Raw genomic sequence first — 24,603 nt, 5'->3', positions numbered from 1 at the left:
TTGGGCTGCCCTGAAATTTGACAAAATCTAGATGCCACCAAGTGTTGTAAGATGTTTAGCAAAGATCCTACTGATATTTAGCCTCTGATGATGTTTTATTTAATCAGATGATGGAGTATCACTTTTCTTGTTCAACTCAATGTTCTGATTTTAATTCGGTGCAACAAGTTTGGGTTTGGCTGGGCTTTTTAAAACCCAACTCAACCCAGAGTCCCTTCTGACTCGAGACTTGAAAAATCCAACCTTGATCCTAAGTTAGAGTCAGATGCAGCCTCAACCCTAGTCCGATCTAACCTTGACTTAAGGCCAGAAATTTCCAACCTTGATTTGCCCTCAGGGTCAAGATGTCTCAACCTAGTCACTGGTTGGGCTTTATCTAATATCATAAGTGACTAAAAGATGAATTTGAAGTTCTATACAAAATGGAAAATGATCTCTAAGCTACGGGTATCATGCATGTTTTCACACTCTCTCTCCTCCATGACATGAATCTCCTTCTCTGCTCCCAATTGATTTAACGTGAAAGATTCCATCAATTATCAACAACCTGTCAATTCACTATCTTTCATAAAATTACAAAACTATCTTTTCATATTAATGGAATTTGATAGTGTTCTTGTAAAATTTTCTCACTTTGGCCACCTTGTTTAAGGGATCTGAATCATGGTTTTAAATATCGGATATCGATATTTGGCCGAAACCATATTGGTGCAATGGTTCGTTATAAGGGGAATGTTGTCTAAAAATCAAAATTTTCTGATATAAGTAAAGGCAAAATGATTCAATACGACTCAATACGATCGATATGTATCGGTATTCCGATCTCAATATTTAAAACCCATCATATGAACCATGGTTTTTTTTTATTTTTTTTATAAACAGTATCTTGATCAGTATCAATCTCGATCAGTGTCAATCTCGATCAATACCAATACCCATATCGGGTCAAACCGGAACAGATTTTCCTTTAATTAGAATTATTCCTCCGACACACAATCAAACAGGTATCAAAATCAGGCAAGGCTGATACCGATACGGATAAGCCCCATAGATCCAGTTTAATACCGGTTTTTAAAACCATGGTCCGGACTCCATCACCAGCATTAACCACAAGATTAGACTATAGATCTTGATTGTCATGAATCAAAAAATGGTACCAGGCATGGTTCCTAATCTTGGTATCGGACCGGATCGCCCAAACTCGGACCAAATATGACATTTTTTGTGCGCTCTGCCTGTGTGAGGCCGCCAAAATGGCCGCTCGACTGCCCGGCGGTGAGGGAATCAAATTGTCAGCAGTTCTGCCTTCCTCCGACAGCTCTATCTCACACTGTCTACATCACTGTACACGTCATCCATCCAAATCCAATCTAAATACATAGAATTACATATAAAAGCTCCACATGAAAAGACACAAAAGTAGGAACGAAAAGGAGCGAAAAGAAATGAAAATTCATCGATCATAAGGGCATTTTGGTATCTTTGAACTCTTTTTTTCTTAATTTTTTATGCGCCTTTGACCAATTCAAACCAGCGGCGCTGTCTGTAATTGCCCACAGAAACGGACCACGTCGACTTCGAGTTTCTGTCACCAGTCACCAGTGGAGTCCTCACTCGATCAGATTCTCTCTCTTCACAGTGATTCAATAATTCAATGGCGACGGCGACGGCGACGGCGACGGAGGCAGAGAAATCGGTAATTGTGGTGGGAGTCGACGATAGCGTGCATAGCTTCTACGCTCTCCACTGGGCTCTCGATCACTTCTTCGCCCCCTTCGCTTCCAATTCTCCTTATAACCTAGTTGTTGTTCACGCCAAGCCCAGTCCTACTTCCGTTGTCGGATTCGCTGGACCTGGTAGCGTAACCATCTCTGAAACTCTCACTTTTTTGTTTTTTTGACTTTTCCAACTTCTCTTGATTTGATGGCAAACTAGGGCTTTTCTTCTTCCTTAATAACTGGAGAATTTTACCGTAAGTTCCTGTTTCCATGAGGAGTGAGGTTTCTCCCTAATTTGTCTTAGAATATTTGCAGGAGCTGCCGATGTTTTGCCCTTCGTGGAGAAGGATCTCAAAACGATAGCAGCTAGAGTTATTGAGAAGGCGAAGGAGATCTGCATCAGTAAATCGGTGAGAATCACTTTGATAATAATAGGGTCTTACTACTATCCATGAAGGAAAAGGAAGAATTAGGAGAAATTAGGTTTTGGTACTTGGGAATTACTCTCTCCCTCTCTCTGGAAGATTTCAGAATTAATCGTATAGTTTTTAGATTTCCAAAACAGTCATTTGGCTTCCTATGTGATTTCACACGCTTGATCTGGAAATTGCAGAATAAACAAATAATTTGTAGTAATAAGAATCCTAAGCTCTTTATTTCGTGGCTATCTTTGAAGATCTCTAGTGGATCACCTTTTTTGTTTATCCGACATTAATCGATTCATGTAGTTGCTTTTCCATTGGATCAGCACAATCATTGCCTGTATGGGACTTTAAGTTCAACACTGCCACACCATTAACCAGAGTAACCGGTGCCCTGACCTTTGGACATAAGTAGTGGCCACCCACCAGTTTGTTGTTCCCAACTGAAATCTGCAAGGCTGATTTTTGACTTGATTCAGTTGGATTATTCTATCTATTTAAACATGTTTTTACCGTGGAAAAATTTTATACCGAAATCAGGTCATCTGTCCCAGAAGAAAATGATCTAAATTGACAGTGGAGTGGCCACTTTGCTCTTATGGTATCTTCGCTTAACATTTTGAACAATGTGCAGGTTAATGATCTGCTAGTGAAAATGGTGGAAGGAGATGCTAGGAATGTTCTCTGTGAGGCCGTGGAGAAACACCACGCATCCATATTGGTGGTGGGCAGTCATGGTTATGGAGCTATAAAAAGGTGAAGATATGACCCTAATTGCATTAATTGATAGATGGTAATGGCATAGTTGCAGATTTAGGGAATAATTTGTGGGTTATTTATTCATTCAATTTCTGTTATTATTAGTTGACTATATCTTAGTATGTAATAGATTTATCCAACCAAAAGGTGAACTAACCTGATATATCTACACTGACTAACCAAAGAATGGGTCTTCATGGACTCAAGTTCCACCCACCAACTAACAAACAGATTGAACCCATCAAATATCATTTCTTCGCAGTTTACACTGGGAATGCAATCGTTTCTTGTGGTTACTCAAGTCTTAGTTCCAGTGTTACTTTCTTCAAAGTATGTGAAGTTCCAAAAAATTTCAAAACTATATAGGGTTTAAGACCCCTAAACCCAATGAAGTGTTGTACTCTGTTTTGAGAAAAAGGTTGGGAAAAAGAAAAAGCAAATCTACTTTTGGAGGCTTACGTTTTGAACAGTTACTTCTTTCATTTGTGGATGGTTTCATTCAAATGTATTTGTGACCTTTGTTAAGGATTTGTAGACACTCTAGAAGACTGTTTGTTGGAGAACTACTAAGATCACTCCCTTTAGCTTTGTCCCTATCACTTCTATATGAGGATCACATTCAGGGGGCTTTCTAGCATTCATACCTTTGGCCTTTATCCACTCCATTTCTCTGCCATATTTTCTCTCCTTCGAGCATCTTTGGGGGTGTGTATGTGGTTTTAAGCTGGGTTGAAGCAGATTTTACCTACCCCATTGGAGTTGTGAGTACATACGTCAAAGGTGCTGGTTTTTTAATCTGGAAATCAGGTGCTCACCAACTTTTTTTGCTCTGGTGATAGACATCCTATAGGGAGTGAAACTGACTTGAAAACCACAATCATCTCTTACAGCCAATCAGTTTTCTCTCTCTGTATGACTTCATTTTATAAATAGCACTCTATTTCCCAGAGTCCGAAAAAATATTCTTTTTGCTGATTAATTGATGGGTACTACAGAACCCATCAAAAAAGTATTTTTTTTCTTCATATTCTATTATATGTGTCATATGGGTCAAATTTTGCTCGTTATAATATAACTTCAGACAAATCATAATGTATGCAATAGCAAATAACAACTTATATGGGCTGTTAGGACTGAATGAAACCTCTGAGCAGCAAAAAGTGTGTTCCATTCTAAAGGTAACCATACCAGATATAATGAGAATTATTAGAGTTTCCATCCAAAACGATGCCTAGCAAACACTTGGGCAGAGGAAATGCGTGGCGGTTTTGCATCCAAATGTAAACCATCTATGGTGCATATATAGAAATTCAAGGAGTATAAATGCTGCTAAAAATGCTAGAGATGACTAACAAAATCTAGAAATCGCAGCTCAAATCTGGCAACATTCCTGTCAACTCCTAGACCTGTTGGCAGGTGCAAAGGAGAAGATAATAAGAGAATAATGCAGGATGTTTCTGTTGATTCTACTGGCAGTGTTTCCAATCAGAGAACAGTGGCTCAGCCCCTTGTTGGATTTCTTATGGTGAGCATTGTCACTTGGAGAAATAACAGTAAGAGGCCTTTCAAAAGAAAGGGGAGACTAAGACTTTGGACTTAAGCAGCTGGTTGTTTTGGGATATGTTATGGAAGGATTAGGGAAAATAAGTTTCATGGATTCAGGTGATATTCTGTAAGGTTATGACAAGTAGATTTTCTAACACAATGGCAATCAAAAGAGGGGAAAGTGGAAGAAGAGTGTGGCATACAGAAGAGTAGGAGATGTCATCCGGGTGTATATACTTCATCTCTGTCTAAGCAAGATGTTAGTTAGCTTTTTTCATTATCTGGTTAATGTGAAATTCTTATTTTTCCCCATGATTTGATCTGAAGATCATATTGAGTCAAGGGAATTACCCACTGGTTAATGTTTGCTGTTGATGAAAATTTGAAAATGTGATCTTGAATTTTGCTGGTTGGGACTTTGATGCTAGGGTCTCATATAAATCAAGTTGTCACAAACTACTGTTCCTCAATTAGAACCTTTTTGTGGCCTTATTGCCATGCTTATTTTGCAACTCCTAATAAGAGTTGTACCTTGTGCACCCATGCGGTACATGTGCAGTTCTTTATCAGCTCCTCCACTTTAATCTACATCCACAGATTATCACATAAATATTTTCTTTCCTCAACCACCACTTATGACTGTTTTCCATTTCCATAGAGATACAGTTGATGGTTTATCATCCCATGGATAGTACATTTTCCCTCCAATGTGATCTCGTAGGTCAAAGCCAGTGAGTTGTCTATCTCAATTACACATGCCCAGCCACATACATCGCATACGTGGTGGACAACCTCACTAGTCATCCCTTCCTCGAACAAGTTATCCTCCTTTAGTTTGTCTATATTACTGCATACAAACTAACAGATAAATTGCTTGATGCCTTGCAGGGCTGTTTTGGGCAGTGTAAGTGACTACTGTGCTCACCATGCTCACTGTTCTGTGATGATTGTGAAAAAGCCCAAGATCAAGCATTAAGCTCTCCAGATGAGTGCGTGGACCGGTGCACATCCATTCAATTCTTGAAAGTAATCACCCAATGGCATTGACAACGTTGTATCCAAGTTTTTCCTCTGAAGTGAGTTTCAATTGTCCTGACTTGTGAATATGCATAAAAGTAGCATGTTTGAGACCTGAATAAATATATCACATCAGTTATTCATTCTTCCTTTAGACTCTATTTTTAGGTCGATGAGAATCAAAGAAAGGGCGGCAGGGCTATTCCTTTCGTGTTCTTGTAACTCTATGATTTTGGACATTATACATCTCCATTATATTGATCTTGGAGGATTCTTTCTATTTCCTCCAATATAAAAAATGGAGGCCAGGTTAAGCTGCTAGCCTGAATTGATCCTCTTAAGCATTTGTTTGAGCAACCCGCTGTTTCGAGGATTCATTATGGCTGTGAATACCGTCCAAGTTAAAACTTATCACTCACAAACCTATCAAGAGACAGGCCCTCGCCAATAATAATCATTTACCATCCCATGTAATGACATATCCTTCGGGTATGCCCATAAACAATTATTGGTAGTCTAACCATTATTGGATTTCTCCCAATTTTTCATTATTTTATTCTGCCATGTGACAACTTTGTTTGGGCTGAAACTTGATATGTCAGAAGGAGACATTGCAGTCTACTTGTCCATAATATTTCAGTCCGATCCAACTTGTCATATGTCAGATCTAGGAGCCCCTTAAGAGGATGCTTTCTTTAATCTTTGTGTTGTAAGATTAGGTCCATGAAAAGGGTAAGATATCACTATTGGGAGTGAACACACAAGCATCGTCTGGGTGGAATTTCCAGCTTTTTTTCATGTGGGGACCACAATATTTAAGTACGCTTTTATGTCTAAGTGTAGAAACCACATGGGCCACTTGACCAGGGGTGGTTCTTTTCCCCTCATAAAAAAAGAGCTAAAATACTAATCTTTCAGCACTAAACACAAGCATTATAACCAACACTTTTCTTATTGGATAAAACACGTCATAACAATATCTTTAAAGATATTCTAATTTATCAAGTGAAAGGTGATACAATGACCAAGAAAAAGAAAGGATATACAAACACATGTACAAGCGCCTGTTAAGGGAATCCCTTAATATTCTTGTTATAATAACTAGGTCTATAAAAAAATAGCAAAAGTAATAAACTTTTAGCACTAAACACAAGCATTATAACTAGTAGATCTATTTGCCCATTAAGGAGATTCATTCATTCCTCAATGTCTGGGTTTCGATTGGGATCGTTTTGGCCCAATTATACTTGGGCTGCCCTGGAATTGACAAAATCTAGATGCCACCAAGTGTTGTAAGATGTTTGGCAAAGATCCTGGTGACATTTAGCCTCTGATGATGTTTTATTTAATCAGATGATGGAATATCACTTTTCATGTTCAACTTAGTGGTCTGATTTTAATTCATATTAGGGGTGCAACAAGTTTGGGTTTGGCTGGGCTTTTTAAAATCCATTTCAACCCTGAGTCCCTTTAACTGGTTCAATCTCGGTCCAGTCTGACTCTAGGCTTGAAAAATCCAACCCTGATCCTAAGTTAGAGTCGGGCACGGTAGGGATGTAAACAGATCGGATTCGGCTCGGATAGTGCTATATCTGCATACCCATCCGATTAGCTCTCGGACGGATTCGGATAGTGCTAAATAGATATAGATCAGATATTTTATCCGTTTACATGTAAATATAGTTTTTTGGATAGCTATAGCCTATCTGTATCCGTATCCATTTAGCTTTCGGACAGATTCGAATAGTGCTATACGGAAACGGATTTCGCCTATTCATTTACACCCCTATCGGGCAGGCCTCAACCCTAGCCCGGTCTGACCTTGACTTAAGGCCAGAAATTTCCAACGTTGATCTGCTCTCAGGGTCAAGATGTCTCAACCTAGTCACTGTTTGGGCTTTATCTAATATGATAAGTGAATAAAAGATGAATTTGAAGTTCTATACAAAATGGAAAATGATCTCTAAGCTATGGGTATCAAGCATCTTTTCATACTCTCTCTCCTCCATGACATGAATCTCCTTCTATGCTCCCAATTGATTTAGCATGAAAGATTCCATCTCATATCGACAACATGTCAATTCAATATCTTTCGTAAAATTACAAAATTATAAAATTATATTTTCATATTAATGGAATTTGATAGTGTTCTTGTAAAATTCTCTCACTTTGGCCACCTTGTTTAAGGGATCTGAATCATGGTTTTAAATATCGGATATCGATATTTGGCCCCGAAACCATATTGGTGCAATGCTTCGTTATAAGGGGAATGTTATCTAAAAATCAAAATTTTCTGATATAAGTAAAGGCAAAATCATTCAATACAGCTCGATATGATCGATATGTATCGGTATTCCGATCCCAATATTTAAAACCCATCATTTGAACCATGGTTTTTGTTTTTTTTTATAAACAATATCGAGATCAGTATCAATCTTGATCAATACCAATACCCATATCGGGTCAAACCGGAACAAATTTTCCTTCAATTAGAATCATTCTTCCGACACACAGTCAAACACGTATCAATATCAGCCAAGTCTGACACCGATACGGATAAGCCCTACAGATCCATTTTAATACCAATTTTTAAAACCATGGTCCGGAGTCCATCACCAGCATTAACCACAAGATTAGACTATAGATCTTGATTGTCATTAATCAAAATGGTACCACGCATGGTTCCTAATCTTGGTATCGGACCGGATCGCCCAAATTCGGACCAAATATGACATTTGTTGCGCACTCTACCTGTGTGAAGCCGCAAAATGGCTGCTCAACTGTCCGGCGATAGGAACCAAATTGGGATTGAGCTCCTCTCCCTCGTGGGACGATGTCCAGTGCACATCGTCCGGCTGGGGATACCTCGATTCACACACCACTGCACCGGGATATGTGCGGTGGTGTGGATCGGAGCCCCCAGCCGCACGATGTGCGCTGGAGAGGAGCCAGATCCACCAAATTGTCACCAGTTCTGCCTTCCTCCGACAGCTCTATCTCACACTGTGTACATCCCTGTACACGTCATCCATCCAAATCCAATCTAAATACATAAAATTACATATAAAAGCTCTACATGAAAAGACCCAAAAGTAGGAACGAAAAGGAGCGAAAAGAAATGAAAATTCATCGATCATAAGGGCATTTTGGTATCTTTGAACTCTTTTTTTTTTAAATTTTTTGTGCGCCTTTGACCAATACAAACCAACGGCGCTGTCTGTAATTGTCCACAGCAACGAACCACGTCAGGTTCAATAATGGTCGTATTCGAGTTTCTGTCACCAGTCAACTGTGAGTCCTCTTTTAACGAAAAAAAAAGTCAACTGTGAATCCTCACTCGATCAGATTCTCTTCTCTTCACTTCGTTTCTTTAAATTCTTTCTTCTTTCTCTTCAAATTAGAAGAGACAGACAGTGATTCAATAATTCAATGGCGACGGCAGAGAAATCGGTAATTGTGGTGGGAATCGACGATAGCGAGCATAGCTTCTACGCACTCAACTGGGCTATCGATCACTTCTGCGCTCCCTTCGCTTCCAATCCTCCTTATAACCTAGTTGTTGTTCACGCCAAGCCCAGTCCCATTTCCGTTGTCGGATTGGCTGGACCTGGTAGCGTAACCAACTCTGAAACTCTCACTTTTTTTTTTCTTTTTTTTTTTTTTTGTGACTTTTCCAACTTCTCTTGATTTGATGGCAAACTAGGACTTTTCTTCTTCCTTAATAACTGGAGGATTTCACCTTTAAGTTCCTGTTTCCATGAGGAGTGAGGTTCCTCCCTAATTTGTCTTAGAATATTTGCAGGAGCTGCCGATGTTTTGCCCTTCGTGGAGACAGATCTCAAAACGATAGCAACTAGAGTTATTGAGAAGGCGAAGAAGATCTGCATCAGTAAATCAGTGAGAATCACTTTGATAATGATATGGTCTTATCAGAATTAATCGTATAGTTTTTAGATTTCCAAAACCGTCATTTTGCTTCCTATGTGATTTCATCTGGGAATTGCAGAATAAAGAAATAATTTGTAGTAATAAGAATCCTAAGCTCTTTATTTCGTGACTATCTTTGAAGATCTCTAGTGGATCACCTCTTTTGTTTATCCGACATAAATCGATTCATGTAGTTGCTTTTCCATTGGATCTGCACAATCATTGCCTGTATGAATTTGACTTTAAGTTCAACACTGCTACACCATTAACCAGAGTAACTTCCGGTGCCCTGACCTTTGGACATAAGAAGTAGTGGCCACCCACCAGTTTGTTGTTCCCAACTGAAATCTGCAAGGCTGATTTTTGACTTGATTCAGTTGGATTATTCTATCTATTTAAACATGTTTTTACCGTGGAAAAATTTTAAACCGAAATCAGGTCATCTGTCCCAGAAGAAAATTATCTAAATTGACAGTGCAGTGGCCACTTTGCTCTTATGGTATCTTCTCTTAACATTTTGAACAATGTGCAGGTTAATGATCTGCTAGTGGAAATGGTGGAAGGAGATGCTAGGAATGTTCTCTGTGAGGCCGTGGAGAAACACCACGCATCCATATTGGTGGTGGGCAGTCATGGTTATGGAGCCATAAAAAGGTGAAGATATGACCCTAATTGCATTAATTGATAGATAGTAATGGCATAGTTGCAGATTTAGGTAATAATTTGTGGGTTATTTATTCATTCAATTTCTGTTATTATTAGTTGACTATATCTTAGTATGTAATAGATGTATCCAACCAAAAGGTGAACTAACCTGATATATCTACACTGACTAACCACAGAATGGGTCTTCGTGAACTCAAGTTCCACCCACCAACTAACAAACGATTGAACCCATCAAATATCATTCCTTCGCAGTTTACACTGGGAATGCAATCGTTTTTTGTGGTTCCTCAAGTCTTAGTTCCAGTGTTACTTTCTTCGAAGTATGTGAAGTTCCAAAAATTTTCAAAACTATATAGGGTTTAAGACCCCTAAACCCAGTGAAGTGTTGTACTCTGTTTTGAGAAAAAGGTTGGGAAAAAGAAAAAGAAAATCTACTTTTGGAAGCTTACGTTTTGAACAGTTATTTCTTTCATTTGTGGATGATTTCATTCAAGTGTATTTGTGACCTTTGTTAAGGTTTTGTAGACACTCTAGAAGACTTTTTGTTGGAGAACTACTACGATCGCTCCCTTTAGCTTTGTCCCCATCACTTCTATATGAGGATCACATTCAGCGGGTTTTCTAGCATTCATACCTTTGGCCTTTATCCACTCCATTCCTCTGCCATATTTTCTCTCCTTCAGGTATCTTTGGGGGTGTGTATGTGGTTTTAAGCTGGGTTGAAGCAGATTTTGCCTATCCCATTGGAGTTGTGAGTACATACGTCAAAGGTGCTGGTTTTTGAATCTTGAAATCAGGTGCTCACCAACTTTTTTTTGCTCTGGTGATAGACATCCTATAGGGAGTGAAACAGACTTGAAAACCCCAATCATCTCCTACAGCCAATCAGTTTTCTCTCTGTGTATGTCTTCATTTTATAAATAGCACTCTATTTCCCAGAGTCTGAAAAAGTATTCTTTTTGCTAATTAATTGATGGGTACTACAGAACCCATCACAAAAGTATTTTTTTTTCTTCATATTCTCTTATATGTATCATATGGGTCAAATTTTGCTCGTTATAATATAACTTTGGATAAATCATAATGTATGCAATAGCAAATAACAACTTATATGGGATGTTAGGACTGAATGAAACCTCTGAGCAGCAAAGAGTGTGTTCCATTCTAAAGTTAACCATACCAGATATAATGAGAATTATTAGAGTTTCCATCCACAACGATGCCTAGCAAACACTTGGGCAGAGGAAATGCGTGGCGGTTTTGCAGCCAAATGTAAACCATCTATGGTGCATATATAGAAATTCAATGAGTATAAATGCTGCTAAAAGTGCTGGAGATGACTAACAAAATCTAGAAATTGCAGATCAAATCTGGCAACATTCCTGTCAACTCCTAGACCTGTTGGCAGGTGCAAAGGAGAAGATAATAAGAGAATAATGCAGGATGTTTCTGTTGATTCTATTGGCAGTGTTTCCTATCAGAGAACAGTGGCTCAGCCCCTTGTTGGATTTCTTATGGTGAGCATTGTCACTTGGAAAAATAACAGTAAGAGGCCTTTTGGACTTAAGCAGCTGGTTGTTTTGGGATACGTTATGGAAGGATTAGGGAAAATAAGTTTCATGGATTCAGGTGATATTCTGTAAGGTTATGACAGTAGATTTTCTAACACAAGGGCAATCAAAAGAGGGGAAAGTGGAAGAAGGGTGTAGCATACAGAAGAGTAGAAGATGTCATCTGGGTGTATATACTTCATCTCTGTCCAAGCAACATATTAGTTTGCATTTTTCATTATCTGGTTAATGTGAAATTCTTCTTTTTCCCCATGAATTGATCTGAAGATCATATTGACTCGAGGGAATCACCCACTGGTTAATGTTTGCTGTTGATGAAAATTTGAAAATGTGATCTTGAATTTTGCTAGTTGGGACTTTGATGCTAGGGTCTTGTATAAATCAAGTTGTCACAAACTACTGTTCCTCAATTAGAACTTTTTTGTGGTCTTATTGCCATGATTATTTTGCAACTCCTAATAAGAGTTGTACCTTGTGCACCCATGCGGTACATGTGCAGTTCTCTATCAGCTCCTCCACTTTAATCTACATCCACAGATTATCACATAAATATTTTCTTTCCTCAACCACCACTTATGACTGTTTTCCATTTCCATAGAGATACAGTTGATGGTTTATCATCCCATGGATAGTACATTTTCCCTCCATTGTGATCTCGTTGGTCAAAGACAGTGAGTTGTCTATCTCAATTACGCATGCCCAGCCACGTACATCGCATACGTGGTGAACAACCTCACTAGTCATCCCTTCCTCGAACAAGTTATCCTCCTTTAGTTTGTCTATATTACTGCATACAAACTAACAGATAAATTGCTTGATGCCTTGCAGGGCTGTTTTGGGCAGTGTAAGTGACTACTGTGCTCACCATGCTCACTGTTCTGTGATGATTGTGAAAAAGCCCAAGATCAAGCATTAAGCTCTCCAGATGAGTGCGTGGACCGGTGCACATCCATTCAATTCTTGAAAGTAATCACTAAATGGTATTGACAATGTTGTATTCAAGTTTTTACTCTGAAGTGAGTTTCGTTTGTCATGACTTATGAATATGCATAAAAGTAGCATGTTTGAGACTGAAATAAATATTTCACTTCAGCTTTCCATTAACTTGCATCACCCTTTTTCCCTGGGGGAAGGATAAGTGTGTGTCTGTGTGTGCACATGAGAGAGAGAGAGAGAGAGAGAGAGAGAGCTTACATGAACTTAATCTGTTGAATGCTTTTTAAAGTCTGAGCTTCCCTTTTAATAATTTAGTAGTATATCCCACTGTTAATGGTCTCATTTCTGCTAGATTAATCCTGTTCAACTGGTACACTTTATGGAGGGTCGTGCCTTAAATTAGATGCATGCCATTTTTCGTTAAAGATATTTTATTCATTCTTCCTTTAGATTCTATTTGATGAGAATCAAAGAAAGGGCGGCAGGGCTATTCCTTTTGTGTTCTTGTAATTCTAAGATTTAGGACATTATACATCTCCATTATACTGATCTTGGAGGATTCTTTCTGTTTCCTCCAACATAAAAAATTGGAGGCCAAGTTAAGCTGCTGGCCTGAATTGATCCTCTTAAGCATTTGTTCTAGCAACCGGCTGTTTTGAAGATTCATTATGGCTGTGAATACTGTCCGAGTTAAAACTTATCACTCAAAAATCTATCAAGAGGCAGGCCTTCGCTGATAATTGAGCCACAAACTATGTCCCAGTATTCGAACCATTGAAGACAAACTTCCCCGATGATGATCTCTTGTTTGTCATTGCCGAAGAGCCAAATAACAGTTATGAACACTCCCCTCCACCCCCCTCTTCCCCCTTTTTGAATGGATCCCTGAAGTCCATTGATAAGGATGAATAGAATAGACAACTGAAAAACCCAAGCTACAGTTAGTCTAGGGAAACTTGGATGATGATGAGTTTCAGTCTATAGTTTCCACAGTTTGTGGTTTAAAGTTTGATGGAGTTCTTGGTTTTTCATTAATGTCTTGTCATTTCATGTGATGCATGGTTATGTTTCACCCTGTGTGTACTAAAATGGATCATACCGGCAGCATTTCCACAGGCCATCAGATGGTGATTGTTTCAACCCACTGTTGAAACCATACTTTTTGGGCTTAAACGATAAAGTCATGTTGCTACTGTTCTTAACCAAATTGGTGGTCCGTGGATCGTCCGGCAAACACAAAGTGTTCACCAGATTGTTAGACTACCAGGTGTTTTCATCTTGTGTAAAATTCCATAGTGGTATTTTGGTTAGTTCATCACTAGTTCCGAATCTAGGCTGTGTTTGGTATGCATACGAAGAATCTGGATTGCTAACACATTTGGGAATGTTAAGAATGCTGTTTATAATACATTCAGACATTCTCGTTCCCAAATCCTAGATCACGTCCAAGAATGAGGCCCATCCTGGAATACACTTTAATTTTAATCTATGCCAACTCCATATTCTGTGGAACGGAATCCTCTATAATGAGGGCATCCAACGGGTGGGCTGCCATGCTGACTGGGCGTGCGTCGGGACTTGTGCCAGCCAGCCCAGCCATTGGATACCTCATTGGACAATCTCCTCATTGGAGAAGATCCAGATCAATATTCTGTAGGCAGATTATCAGTTCGCAAAACAGCAGCTACCATCGTGAGCAACCCCCCCTCTTTTTTTTTTCTCCCCACCAAGCTATGACAGCATATATGGATCTCTCTCTCTCTCTCTCTCTCTCTCTCTCTCTCTCTCTCTCTCTCTATCTCTCACATCCGACGTGTGCTGAACACCGTCGGGGTCCTCTACTACCGAGCTGCCCGTACTGCCGTGTGCGCCCCAGACACAGCAAGGCGGTCTTTTTGTCGCCTTGTTGTGTCTGGGGCACAGGGAAGTAGGGGCAGGTCAAAAGTAGAGAATCCAGATCCGTGCTGAACAACAATCCTCCTTTTTCTAGTCTTCCCAGTAGGAACTTACTATGTTTGGATGCCAAAATCCGTTGAAGCATCTCCGGAGAGATGCAAGAAGAGCGCCACCATGCTTACGCTACATGCATGTGGTCTATTATGAGAAAAATATAAGGGCACTGTGTGACATGGTTGGCAACTTATTTAAGAGTATCAAACATTCATCCACCATGACTGTCACATTGCTAGACTCTATCTAGAGACCAAATAGAACTGATAATAGAAAGAATAGGTCAAAGAACCACTCGAGGATGGGGCATTAGTTAGAGATCGGTTGGTCATTGTGAGAATAGTACATTCTGATCTCAAGATCATCCTCATCCATTTGGGAGGGAGAGAGAAAATAAGTAGGGATGTCAATGGGCCGGGCTTGCCCTAAACCTTAGCCCAACCCTAAGGTTGTTTAACTCAGCCTAGGCCCAGCCCGACCTTGTCAGTGCCTAACAAATCCTTGACCCGGTCCGGCTTTGATTGACCTTGATTGACCCTAAATATTGTATATAATATGGGAAAAGAAATGCTATCCGATCGTGTGATTACTGCACCTAGACACAAGAGCTAGCGCATGAAAAGACCGTTCAACCTCCAATGACATCGAAAATCTCATCCAAACCAATGCCTCCTTACGCACTCTATAAAGGGTCCCCTCCCCATTTTTTGGAAGAGCCCTTGAGCATCGGAAAGTGTGTTTTTGTCCCCATTTTTCCGCTTTTGAGAGTGTAAGAGCCTTGTTTCAACCCACCTTGGCATTCTATTGAACCCCTAGAGTGACCTGAATCCACCATTTACCCTTCAAAGCCTTGTTTTCCCACCAACCCCCTTTCAGGTAACCTCCATTAGTCCCTTGTGACGTTGCTACTCTATCCAAGGTGCAAGTATTAGACTCCTTTAGCCCCTTGTGATGCCATTACTTTACCTGAAGTCCGAGTAACAAAACCCCTTTTGGGATGTAAACTTAACATTGAATATTCCATTAATCAATGCTAGTGAACCCTCTCCCTAAAAAACCATATAACAATAACCAATTCAATCCAATATTAAGTTTACATCCTAAAAGTTGGTTAACCTTTGATTTGTCTGATGCTACTGTGTAATATTCCATTACACAATGCTAGTGTATAAATCCCCTCCCAAAAAAAAAAGAAAGAAAAAGAATGCTGCTCGACAATGCTCCCTACACCCTCACACATGGGGCAGTGAAATGGGCATCTCACCCCTCCTTTGAATGCCCTTTCGTGCAGTCCTATTGATCCCCGTATTGGCACAAGCACACGCAGCCTAGCAACAAACCTTTTCCTCGAAAAATGCTAGGTTCCACCCAAGTCTACTTTTTTTTATCATGCTTGGGTTTCGATTGGGATCATTTTGGCCCAGTTGTATTCGGTTTTCTTTAGAATTGACAAAATCGTCATCGAGTTTTGTAAGATTCTGAGTAAAGATCTTAGTGCATTCAACCTGTGATGATGGAATTTAGCTTGTCTTCAGGAGCCCAGCACACCCAAGGTGCTGCCAACCATTAGACTGTGCCGCACACATCCTTAGGTGTCACGCCCCCATCCCAACAAGGGATAAAATACATTATAAGGGGTGACTAGGACAACGCTTGTCATCCTACCAAGCCGCCAGATCATCGACACGGTGTCCCAACGCACGATCATAACTAATATTAAAACAATATAATATCAGAGTGCGGAAAGGGAAATATTACATTCCAAATGATCGTAGTTTTGCGGAAGCGTATAAAATCAATAGTTACAAGATGATCAAAGCCTAGATGATAAATACCGTAGTTAATCCATTTTTCATTACCATCTAATAATGATTAACAAGGGTATAACAAAATGTTTTTACATGGGCCTACGCTCTAAAATAAACAAAAGGGGAATAAGTCCCTAGAATTCCCACGGCCCGTAGGCGCAATCGTCACAAGGACACCCGTTGCCATGTTCCTCTAACACGACTTCCGCCCTCCGTACCGCATCATAATCTAAAAATTGTGTACACGAGGGGTTAGCTCCACCGAGCCAGCGAGGGGATGGGGATGCACAAACACACAATTCACATAGTCCAATGATGCATGCATATGTTAAGTAAATTTTCCACCTAACATCACAACTAAGTCGAGGTATATGCTATCGTGACAACTCTGAGACACTGTGGGTCACTTAACTTATCGCCACAATGAAACCTCAATTGTCACGTGGGACCTACGCCGATCGAAGCCTCCAAGACCACTCGGGCGACCGATAACCAATACTACCATGATCGGCCTCTCCCACCTCCACGTAATCCGTGTATGATTACCCAACACCTAAACCCCGTTGGTAAGGGTCGTAGCATAAGGGTGTAAAATCCTAGCCACGCTACATGCAAGTCCTATCGTCCGTAGAGAGGTAATCCGGGCGCATCAACTTTTCATCCGGTTTAGTGCCCGACACAAGACGGCGGCGCATACAATTCAACATGACATTCAACATAATTTCTTCATAAATGTATATAGTGTTCGGGTTCCAACCGGTACCCACCGCACCGAGACCCATCAAGGTACAACATTACCAATCAACATGATAACAATTATATATAAAAGTATGCAATATGCAAACATGCTTATTAATTATAATGATTACATAATATATAATGCAATAATAATAACAAGCCCAACCAACCAAACCCACTCATAACGTATACGCAAGCACCAAGATTATCGGTTGTGCCTCGATCAAGCAATAAGCCACAAGATGAATATATTAACCTAAACAAATAGTGAAATAAGGTTAAACGAGCGAAGGGAAAGGATCCCCAAAAGGTCTCCCATAATCACTTAAGTATAAGGTTTCGAAACAAAGTGGTTGCAGGAGTGGTTTCATGCCCAAATTCTGCAACCACATGTAAATCCTAGGAAACCAGGGGTTCGGACGCTTTAGTCAAGGTCGGTTGCAGATGTGGTCTCGTAAAACGAAACCGAGTGTAAATCCGAGCTTCACAGGGGCCTTCTCGGGAAGGTAATTTCGGGTGGTTTCCTGCAGTGCGAAACCACATATAAATCCTAGCTAACTAGGGGCTTAGGAAGGTCTCGCAAGGGTGGTTGCAGTGTGTGGTTTCTCGTGTCCGAAACCACATGTAAATCCTAGCTAACCAGGGGCTTAGGAAGGTCTCTGCCAAGGGTGGTTGCGGTGTAGTTTCTCGTGCGAAACCACATGTAAAACCACATACCGCGTAATCGAAAATTGAAGGGTTTCTTGCTAGGGATTCATTTTTCAAGGGGTTTAAAGGTAGGGAGGCTTCAAGAAAGCTTCCTCCTAGGTCCATTAGGGTTCTAAGACCTCATTAGGTCCATGTAATCCCATGGATTTAAGAGGAAAAACAAAGATAATCTAATTTATAACATAATAGGGTAGAAACTTTAAATTTCTCAAATGGAAAGAGATTGCCTAGGCTTAGAGGTTGTAATGGAGTGAAATAACTCCACTATAGTGTAGGTTTAGAGGTTCCATCGATTCCTTCGGTTCCAAGAGAACCCTAGGTCGAATTTCTCCCATTTCCCAAACCTCAAAACTCAAAATAGATGAAGAGATGTGGGTTTCAATGGCTTACCTCCCCAATGTAGAAAAGCTCCACGTAGAGGACTCCACAAGGTGAGGTTCCAAGCCTTCAACCAAGCTTTTCCATTCCTCCTTCTCCTTTTCTCCTTCCTTCTTTCTTCTTTTCCTTCTTTCTTCTTTCTTCTTTCTCCTTTCTCTCCTCTTTCTCTCCTCCACGATTTAGGTTAGATGGGAGAATAAAGAGAAAGAAAGCTTCTCCCCCCCCTTTGTCTTATTTAAAGAAAATGGACCTTGGGTCCTCTAAGTTAAATGGGTCAAATAGCTAAATGGGTACTTTAAGTTAAATGGGTCAAGAGTTAAATGGGTGGATCCAAGATAAATGGGTCATTAGGCCAAATGGATAGTTTAAGTTAAATGGGTCAAGAGGGCTTAATGGGTTGACCCATGGTCTTATTTAGGGTAAAGGAATGGGTTAACCCATCTTTGGGTCAAATAGAGTTAGATGGACCCTCAGGTTAAATTGTCACTTAAGCCCAATGGGCCTCTTAAGCTAATGGGCCTGCCCACTAGTTATAATTAGGAAAGAACCTAATTAAAAGATGAGCCCACATGATATGGGTATAATTGCTCTTCACGCGTTTCCCCAGGGCAAGTGGGACCCACAAATAGAATATTCCCAACTCAACTAAAATAGCCCGGGCGGTCCAAATCTTGACCCGCACTTCGAGGGCATCGAGGGAAAGGGTAAATAAATAAACTTAAGGGCTAGAACTTACTATTTCCTTGTCATGGTTTGTCCCCCATGACCCGAATAGTTTCCTCCACGGTAAACCCGCACTGTGGTCAATAATTTTGTAGCTGGGTTTGACCACCAAGTGAGAACAGCTCACCAAAGATATCGTGGCGTGATAACCACACGTCACGGGGAAAAACAAAAATTAATTATGATCCGGGGTGCGGGTATAACATTAGGTGTGCACCGAGATGTGTGCGACACAGTTCAACCGCTGGATGCCCCCTAGCAACACCTTGGGCGCACGCCTCGCTGGAGACAATCCTAATTCGTGATGATGTTATACTTTCATCACAGGCATAGGTGGATCCATATGATAGAGAATCGCTTTGCTTGCCCAATTCAATGATCTATTTTTTGCTCATATTGAACATGACAAGTGATTAAAAGATGAGTTTGAAGTTTCATTAAAGAAAAAAAAAAAAAAAAAAAAACACCTTCTTGCACTCTTTCTTCTCCATGACATTGAATCCCCTTTCGTGCATTCATTGGTTTGACATAGAAGATTTCATTCCACACGATAGCATATAAAATTACAAAATAACATTTCTTATTAATGGAATCTGATGGTTTTCTTGCAAATTTTGGAAAAATATCACCTCAATTTGCTTGTTTAATAGAGGGAGGTGGACTCCACCCGGGGCAGTGTATTCGGATAGGGGGTAAGGTGGTCATTTCCGCACCTATTAGATGAAATTGAGAAAATTGAAAAGCAGGCAAATTGAGGGGATAAAGATCTGCAAATTTTTGTCTATGTGGCCACCTTGGTAAAGAATGCCTTGAGGGATCTGAACCATAGTTTGTTTTTTTTTTTTAATGCCATTGATGCGTTATGGATTGGTCATATTGGGCTACATCGAATGTTTTTTTTTCTCAACTGTGATGAAGAAAATTAAGACAAATTTACCCACTAGAACTGTTCCACTGTTTGATACCTCCAATCAAATATCTATGGTAAATTTGACTTTGTTTTACATTTACTTTGTCTTGTAGGCTTACTTGCTTTATAATTATGTTTCTTTTTTCTCATAGATGTAAGAAATTGCCTCTTTTTAAAACCATGAATTGGTGACTCCATCACCAGTATTAACCACAAAATTAGACCCAAAAAAAAAACAAAGATTTAGATTTTAGATTTTTTTTTTGGGGTAAGATTTAGACTTTAGAATTGACAACAGGGTTTTAGTAATTGGTATTGATATTGGTCTCTATTGATTCTGATCTGATACTACTCCGGATCAGATTGTATCGGTCTGGATCAATCAGGTTTACCTATATTTTTTTTTTACACTTTTACCCTTGTCCATGTCCAATCCATCAACACATAATGGACCAGGTATCGATATCGATCTCCATCGATACCAATACGAATCGACCGATCCGATACCGATTCCTGAAACCATGGTTGACACGTAATCTCGTATGTCACTATGTCCCCTATTACCCGTTCAGCTTTCCTAATCTCGCATGGATCATGAGTTCAACTTCCGTGCAGCTTCTATCTCACACTATGTACATCATTATACACCTCATCCATCCAAATACAGAAGATGACGTATAATACCTCCAGAGTAAAAGACATAAAAGTAGTAAAGAACAGAGAGGAAGAAAAATGGAAACTGCTCGATTAGAAGGGTGTAAATTAGTAATCTCACATATTTGAATTTTGGAAGAAAAAAAAAACACACCAACGGTGTGTTTCATGTCTTCAACAATGGTCGTATTCGAGTTGCTCTCACCAGTTCGTCACACGATCGATCAGATTCTCTTCTCTTCGCTTCGTTCCTTAAATTCTTTCCTCTTTCTCTTTTCTGTTCTGTTTCAGTTTCGCAACAGAACAGAACTCTCAAAGTCTCTCAGAGGGAACGTAAGGATAGAGCAGAGACAAGTAGTGCTTCAATAATGGCGACGAAGGCGACAGAGAAATCTGTAATTGTGGTGGGAATCGACGATAGCGAGCATAGCTTCTACGCTCTCCACTGGGCTCTCGATCACTTCTTCGTCCCCTTTGCTTCCAATCCTCCTTTTAAGCTTGTTGTCGTTCGCGCAATTTTCTCTCCTCCTTCCGTTGTCGGATTTCCTGGACTTGGTGGTAACGTAATCATCTCTAAGATGCGATTAGAAGACGAACTAATCCTTTCTTCTTGGAAGTTGTAATTAGTTTCAGGAATTTTCTTCTTCCTTAACTGGAGAATTTACCTTAAGTTCCTGTTTTTTCGTGAGGAACGAGGTTTCCCCCTAATTGCTTTTGAATTTTCGCAGGAGCTGCCGAAGTTTTGCCCTTCGTGGAGACAAATTTCAAGACGATAGCAGCTGAAGTTGTAGAGAAGGCGAGGGAGACCTGCAGAAATAAATTGGTGAGAATCAATTTGATAATGATGGTCCTACTCCTGTCCATGAAAGAAAAGGAAGAAGAATTAGGAGAAATTATATTTCGATAATTGGGAATTACTCTTTCTCTCTCTCTCTTCCTTTCTATCCGGAAGATTTCAGAATTTATTGTGTAGTTTTTAGATTTCTAAATCAGTCAGATTGCTTCTTATGTGATTTCACACGCTTGATCTGGGAATTGCAGAAACAAACTAATAATTTGTTGCAGTCAGCTTAGGTTAACATTTTGAAAAATGTGCAGGTGCATGATGTGGTAGTGGAAGTGGTGGAAGGAGATGCTAGGAATGTCCTCTGTGAGGCCGTGGAGAAACACCACGCATCCATATTGGTGGTGGGCAGTCATGGTTATGGAGCTATAAAAAGGTGAAGATTTGACCCTTTATTGCATTAATTAATAGCTGGTAATGGTAAAAAGTTGTAGATTTACGGAATAATTTATTCATTCAAATTCTGTTATAATTATTTGATTATATCTAAGTATGTAATAGATTTGTCGGACAAAAGGTGAACTAACTGATATATCTACACTGACTAATCAAAGAATGGTTCATCATTCGACTCAAGTTCCACCCACCAACTGACAAACAAATTGAACCCATCAAATATCATTCTTTTGCAATATATAATTGTTTCTTGTGGTTCCTCAAGTCTCAGTTCCAGTTTACTTTCTTCAAAGTATGTGAAGTTCCAAAAGAAATTCAAAAATATACAGGGTTAAGACCCCCTAAACCCAATGAAGTGTTTTACTCTGTTTTGAGAAGAAAAAAAAAGGGGGGGAGGAGAGAAATCTACCTTTTTATATCTTTCATTTGTTCAAATCTAGTTGTGGGCTTTGTTAAGGTTTAGTTGACATTCTGGAAGACTGTTTCTTGGAGAACTACTCAGATCTCTCCCTTTATCTACTCCTTTCTCTGCCATGTTTTCTCTCCTTCTAGCATCTTTGGGTGGGTGGGTGTGTGGTTTTAAGCTGGATCAAAACAGATTTTACCTACCCAATTGGAGTTGTGAGTACATACATCAAAGGTGCTGGTATTTGAATCTGGAAATCAGGTGCTCAACAACTTTTTTTGCTCTGGAGATAGACATACTATAGGGAGTGAAACTGACTTGTAGCCCATTTACTTGTCATGCCTCAATCATCTCCTACAGCCAATCAGTTTTCTCTCTCTGTATTTTTCCTTCATTTTATATATAGTACTTTATTTCCAACTGTCAGAAAGTTTTTTTTTTCCTGCTTGGTTGATATTCATGGCTACTGCTGAATCCATCATTAACAACATATTGTTTAAACCTGAACTACGAGTGTTCTCTTTATGATTATTCCTGGTATATTTAGTATATGGGTCAAATTTTCCTCGTTCAAATATAAAATTTCACATACTTTGGACGAATCATAATGTATGCAATAGCAAATAACAACTTATATGCACTGGTAGGACTGAATGAAACCTCTGAGCAGCAAACATTGTGTTCCATTCTAAAGGTAACCATACCAGATCAAACAAGAATTATTAGAGTTTCCACCGACAAAGATGCCTAGCAAGCATTTGTGCAGAGGAAATGCATGGAGATTTTGGAGCCAAATGTAAACCATCTATGGTGCTTATATTGCAATTTGAGGAGTAAAAATCCTGATAAGAATGGTTGAAGTGACTAACAAAATCTAGAAATTAAAGCTCACATCTGGCAATGTGGCCGTCAACTCCTAGACCTGTTGGAATGGGGGAAGGAGAAGATAATAAGGGAATAGTACAGAATGTTTCTATTGATTGTAAGGCAGCGTTTCCTGTCAGCGAACAGTGGCTCAGCCTTGCTGGCTTTTTTGTGTTGAACATTTTCACATGGAGAAATAAACAGTAAAAGGCCTTTTCAAAATAAAGGGGAAGACTAAGACTTTGGACTTAAGCAGCTGGTTATTTTGGGATTCGTCGTAGAAGGATTAGGGTAAATATGTTTCATGGATTTTCTAACACAAGGGCAATTAAAAGAGGGGAGAAGGGTGTAGCATACAGAAGAGTAGAAGATGTCATCTGGGTATATAACTATATATACTTCATCTGCGTCTAAGCAATCATATTATTCAAATTTATTCATTATCTGGGTTAATGTGAAATTCTTCTTTTTCCCCATGAATTGATCTGTAGATCATGTTGACTCAAAGGAATTACCCACTGGTTAATGTTTGTTGTTGGTGAAAATCTTGAAAATGTGATCCTGAACTTTGCTGGTTGGGACTTTGATGCTAGGGTTTTATATAAAGCAAGTTGTCACAGAGTACTGTTCCTCAATTAGAACTCTTTTGATGCCTTCTTGCCATAATTCTTTTGCAACTCTTAAACAGAGTTGTACCTTGTGCACCCATATGGTACATATGCAGTGTTCTATCACTCCACTTTAATCTACATCCGCAGATTATCGCATAAATATTTTCTTTCACCAACCACCACTTGTGACTGTTTGCCATTTCCTTAGAGAAACAGTTGATGGTTAATCATCCCATGGGTAGTACATTTTCCCTCCATTGTGATCCCGTAGCTCAAAGCCAGTGAGTTGTCTATCTCAATTATGCATGTCCAGGCCACATACAACTCATACGTGGTGGACAACCTCACTAGCCATTCCTTCCTAGCACAAGTAACCCTCCTTTAGTTTATCTATATACTGCATACACATTAACAGATACATTGCTTGGTGCCTTGCAGGGCTGTTTTGGGCAGTGTAAGTGACTACTGTGCTCACCATGCTCACTGTTCTGTGATGATTGTGAAAAGGCCCAAGATCAAGCATTAAGCTCTCCAGATGAGTGAATAAATCTGTGCATATACATTCTATTCTTAAGAGTATTCACCAAATGGAATTAACAATGTAGTATACTTGTATCCAAGTTCTTACTCTGCATTAGTCTGAATTGTCTCAACTTGTGGGAGAAAAAATTGTGAGTCTAAATTGTCTAAACTTGTGAATATGCATTAAAACAGCTTGTCTGAGATTTATATGTAAATGTATCACTTCAGCTTTTCATTAACTTGCATCACACTTTTTTTTTGGGGTGGGGGGTGTTAATACTAAAACAGATCATAACGGCAGCGTTTCCACAGGCCATCAGATGGTGATTGTTTCAACTCACTGTTGAAATCATTCTTTTGAGCCTAAACAACCCAGCCATGGTTCTACTGTTCATTACCAAATTTGTCCATGGATTGTCCGGCATACACACAATTGTTCACCAGACTGTTAGATCATCAAATGTGTTTGCTGTTCAATAAGAATTACTCAAGAAGAAATATAGAAAGAGAGATGAAGAGTCATAGATATA

The 24,603-nt window shown here is 39.6% G+C and overlaps 4 protein-coding genes across 11 annotated transcripts in view; 3 read left to right on the top strand and 1 right to left on the bottom strand.

The window, feature by feature from the left end:
* The window catches only part of LOC122659989 (translationally-controlled tumor protein homolog), a 38,873-nt gene that overhangs the window by 2,867 nt on the left and 11,403 nt on the right, over nucleotides 1-24,603 (bottom strand). The window contains exons 6-8 of one of the 7 annotated variants that reach the window (XM_043855162.1): nucleotides 9,131-9,143; nucleotides 5,234-5,236; nucleotides 4,233-4,247 (exon numbers count right to left, since the gene is read on the bottom strand). In XM_043855162.1, coding sequence (XP_043711097.1) covers nucleotide 9,143 — 1 coding nt within the window. In that variant the 3' untranslated portion in view covers nucleotides 4,233-4,247; nucleotides 5,234-5,236; nucleotides 9,131-9,142. The other 6 variants (XM_043855160.1, XM_043855157.1, XM_043855156.1 and 3 more) reach the window with 6 other exon arrangements.
* LOC122659991 (universal stress protein PHOS32-like) lies at nucleotides 1,637-12,723 on the top strand. The gene is made up of 5 exons (XM_043855165.1): nucleotides 1,637-1,856; nucleotides 2,034-2,128; nucleotides 2,775-2,896; nucleotides 5,333-5,559; nucleotides 12,682-12,723. The coding sequence occupies exons 1-4, from the start codon at nucleotides 1,655-1,657 to the stop codon at nucleotides 5,418-5,420; spliced, it is 507 nt and encodes a 168-aa protein (XP_043711100.1). The 5' UTR covers nucleotides 1,637-1,654; the 3' UTR covers nucleotides 5,421-5,559; nucleotides 12,682-12,723.
* LOC122659994 (universal stress protein PHOS34-like) lies at nucleotides 8,856-12,584 on the top strand. Its single transcript, XM_043855169.1, has 4 exons — nucleotides 8,856-9,071; nucleotides 9,264-9,358; nucleotides 9,921-10,042; nucleotides 12,454-12,584. The coding sequence occupies exons 1-4, from the start codon at nucleotides 8,891-8,893 to the stop codon at nucleotides 12,539-12,541; spliced, it is 486 nt and encodes a 161-aa protein (XP_043711104.1). The 5' UTR covers nucleotides 8,856-8,890; the 3' UTR covers nucleotides 12,542-12,584.
* Nucleotides 20,762-24,115, top strand: LOC122659993 (universal stress protein Slr1101-like). 2 transcript variants are annotated; one of them, XM_043855168.1, is made up of 4 exons: nucleotides 20,762-20,985; nucleotides 21,159-21,253; nucleotides 21,529-21,650; nucleotides 23,990-24,115. In XM_043855168.1, exons 1-4 carry the CDS (start codon nucleotides 20,799-20,801, stop codon nucleotides 24,075-24,077), a joined length of 492 nt encoding a protein of 163 aa, XP_043711103.1. In that variant the 5' UTR covers nucleotides 20,762-20,798; the 3' UTR covers nucleotides 24,078-24,115. The 2 variants fall into 2 exon arrangements, with proteins under 2 accessions (XP_043711103.1, XP_043711102.1); XM_043855167.1 differs by having other exon boundaries at nucleotides 20,762-20,988.

The sequence above is a fragment of the Telopea speciosissima genome, chromosome 4 (assembly GCF_018873765.1).
Source record: "Telopea speciosissima isolate NSW1024214 ecotype Mountain lineage chromosome 4, Tspe_v1, whole genome shotgun sequence".
NCBI lineage: Eukaryota > Viridiplantae > Streptophyta > Magnoliopsida > Proteales > Proteaceae > Telopea > Telopea speciosissima.
The sequence above is the reverse complement of the archived record's forward strand: the minus strand, read 5'-3'. Positions and strand labels throughout refer to the sequence as shown.

What these genes read in the sequence shown, in the direction of transcription:
- LOC122659994 (XM_043855169.1), top strand. Translation starts at nt 8,891, where the DNA reads ATGGCGACGGCAGAGAAATCGGTAATTGTGGTGGGAATCGACGATAGC. An exon ending in TGTCGGATTGGCTGGACCTG is followed by an intron (nt 9,072 to 9,263) that starts GTAGCGTAACCA and finishes GAATATTTGCAG; the next exon opens with GAGCTGCCGATGTTTTGCCC. An exon ending in GGTTATGGAGCCATAAAAAG is followed by an intron (nt 10,043 to 12,453) that starts GTGAAGATATGA and finishes GATGCCTTGCAG; the next exon opens with GGCTGTTTTGGGCAGTGTAA.
- LOC122659991 (XM_043855165.1), top strand. Translation starts at nt 1,655, where the DNA reads ATGGCGACGGCGACGGCGACGGCGACGGAGGCAGAGAAATCGGTAATT. An exon ending in TGTCGGATTCGCTGGACCTG is followed by an intron (nt 1,857 to 2,033) that starts GTAGCGTAACCA and finishes GAATATTTGCAG; the next exon opens with GAGCTGCCGATGTTTTGCCC. An exon ending in GGTTATGGAGCTATAAAAAG is followed by an intron (nt 2,897 to 5,332) that starts GTGAAGATATGA and finishes GATGCCTTGCAG; the next exon opens with GGCTGTTTTGGGCAGTGTAA.
- LOC122659993 (XM_043855167.1), top strand. Translation starts at nt 20,799, where the DNA reads ATGGCGACGAAGGCGACAGAGAAATCTGTAATTGTGGTGGGAATCGAC. An exon ending in CGGATTTCCTGGACTTGGTG is followed by an intron (nt 20,989 to 21,158) that starts GTAACGTAATCA and finishes GAATTTTCGCAG; the next exon opens with GAGCTGCCGAAGTTTTGCCC. An exon ending in GGTTATGGAGCTATAAAAAG is followed by an intron (nt 21,651 to 23,989) that starts GTGAAGATTTGA and finishes GGTGCCTTGCAG; the next exon opens with GGCTGTTTTGGGCAGTGTAA.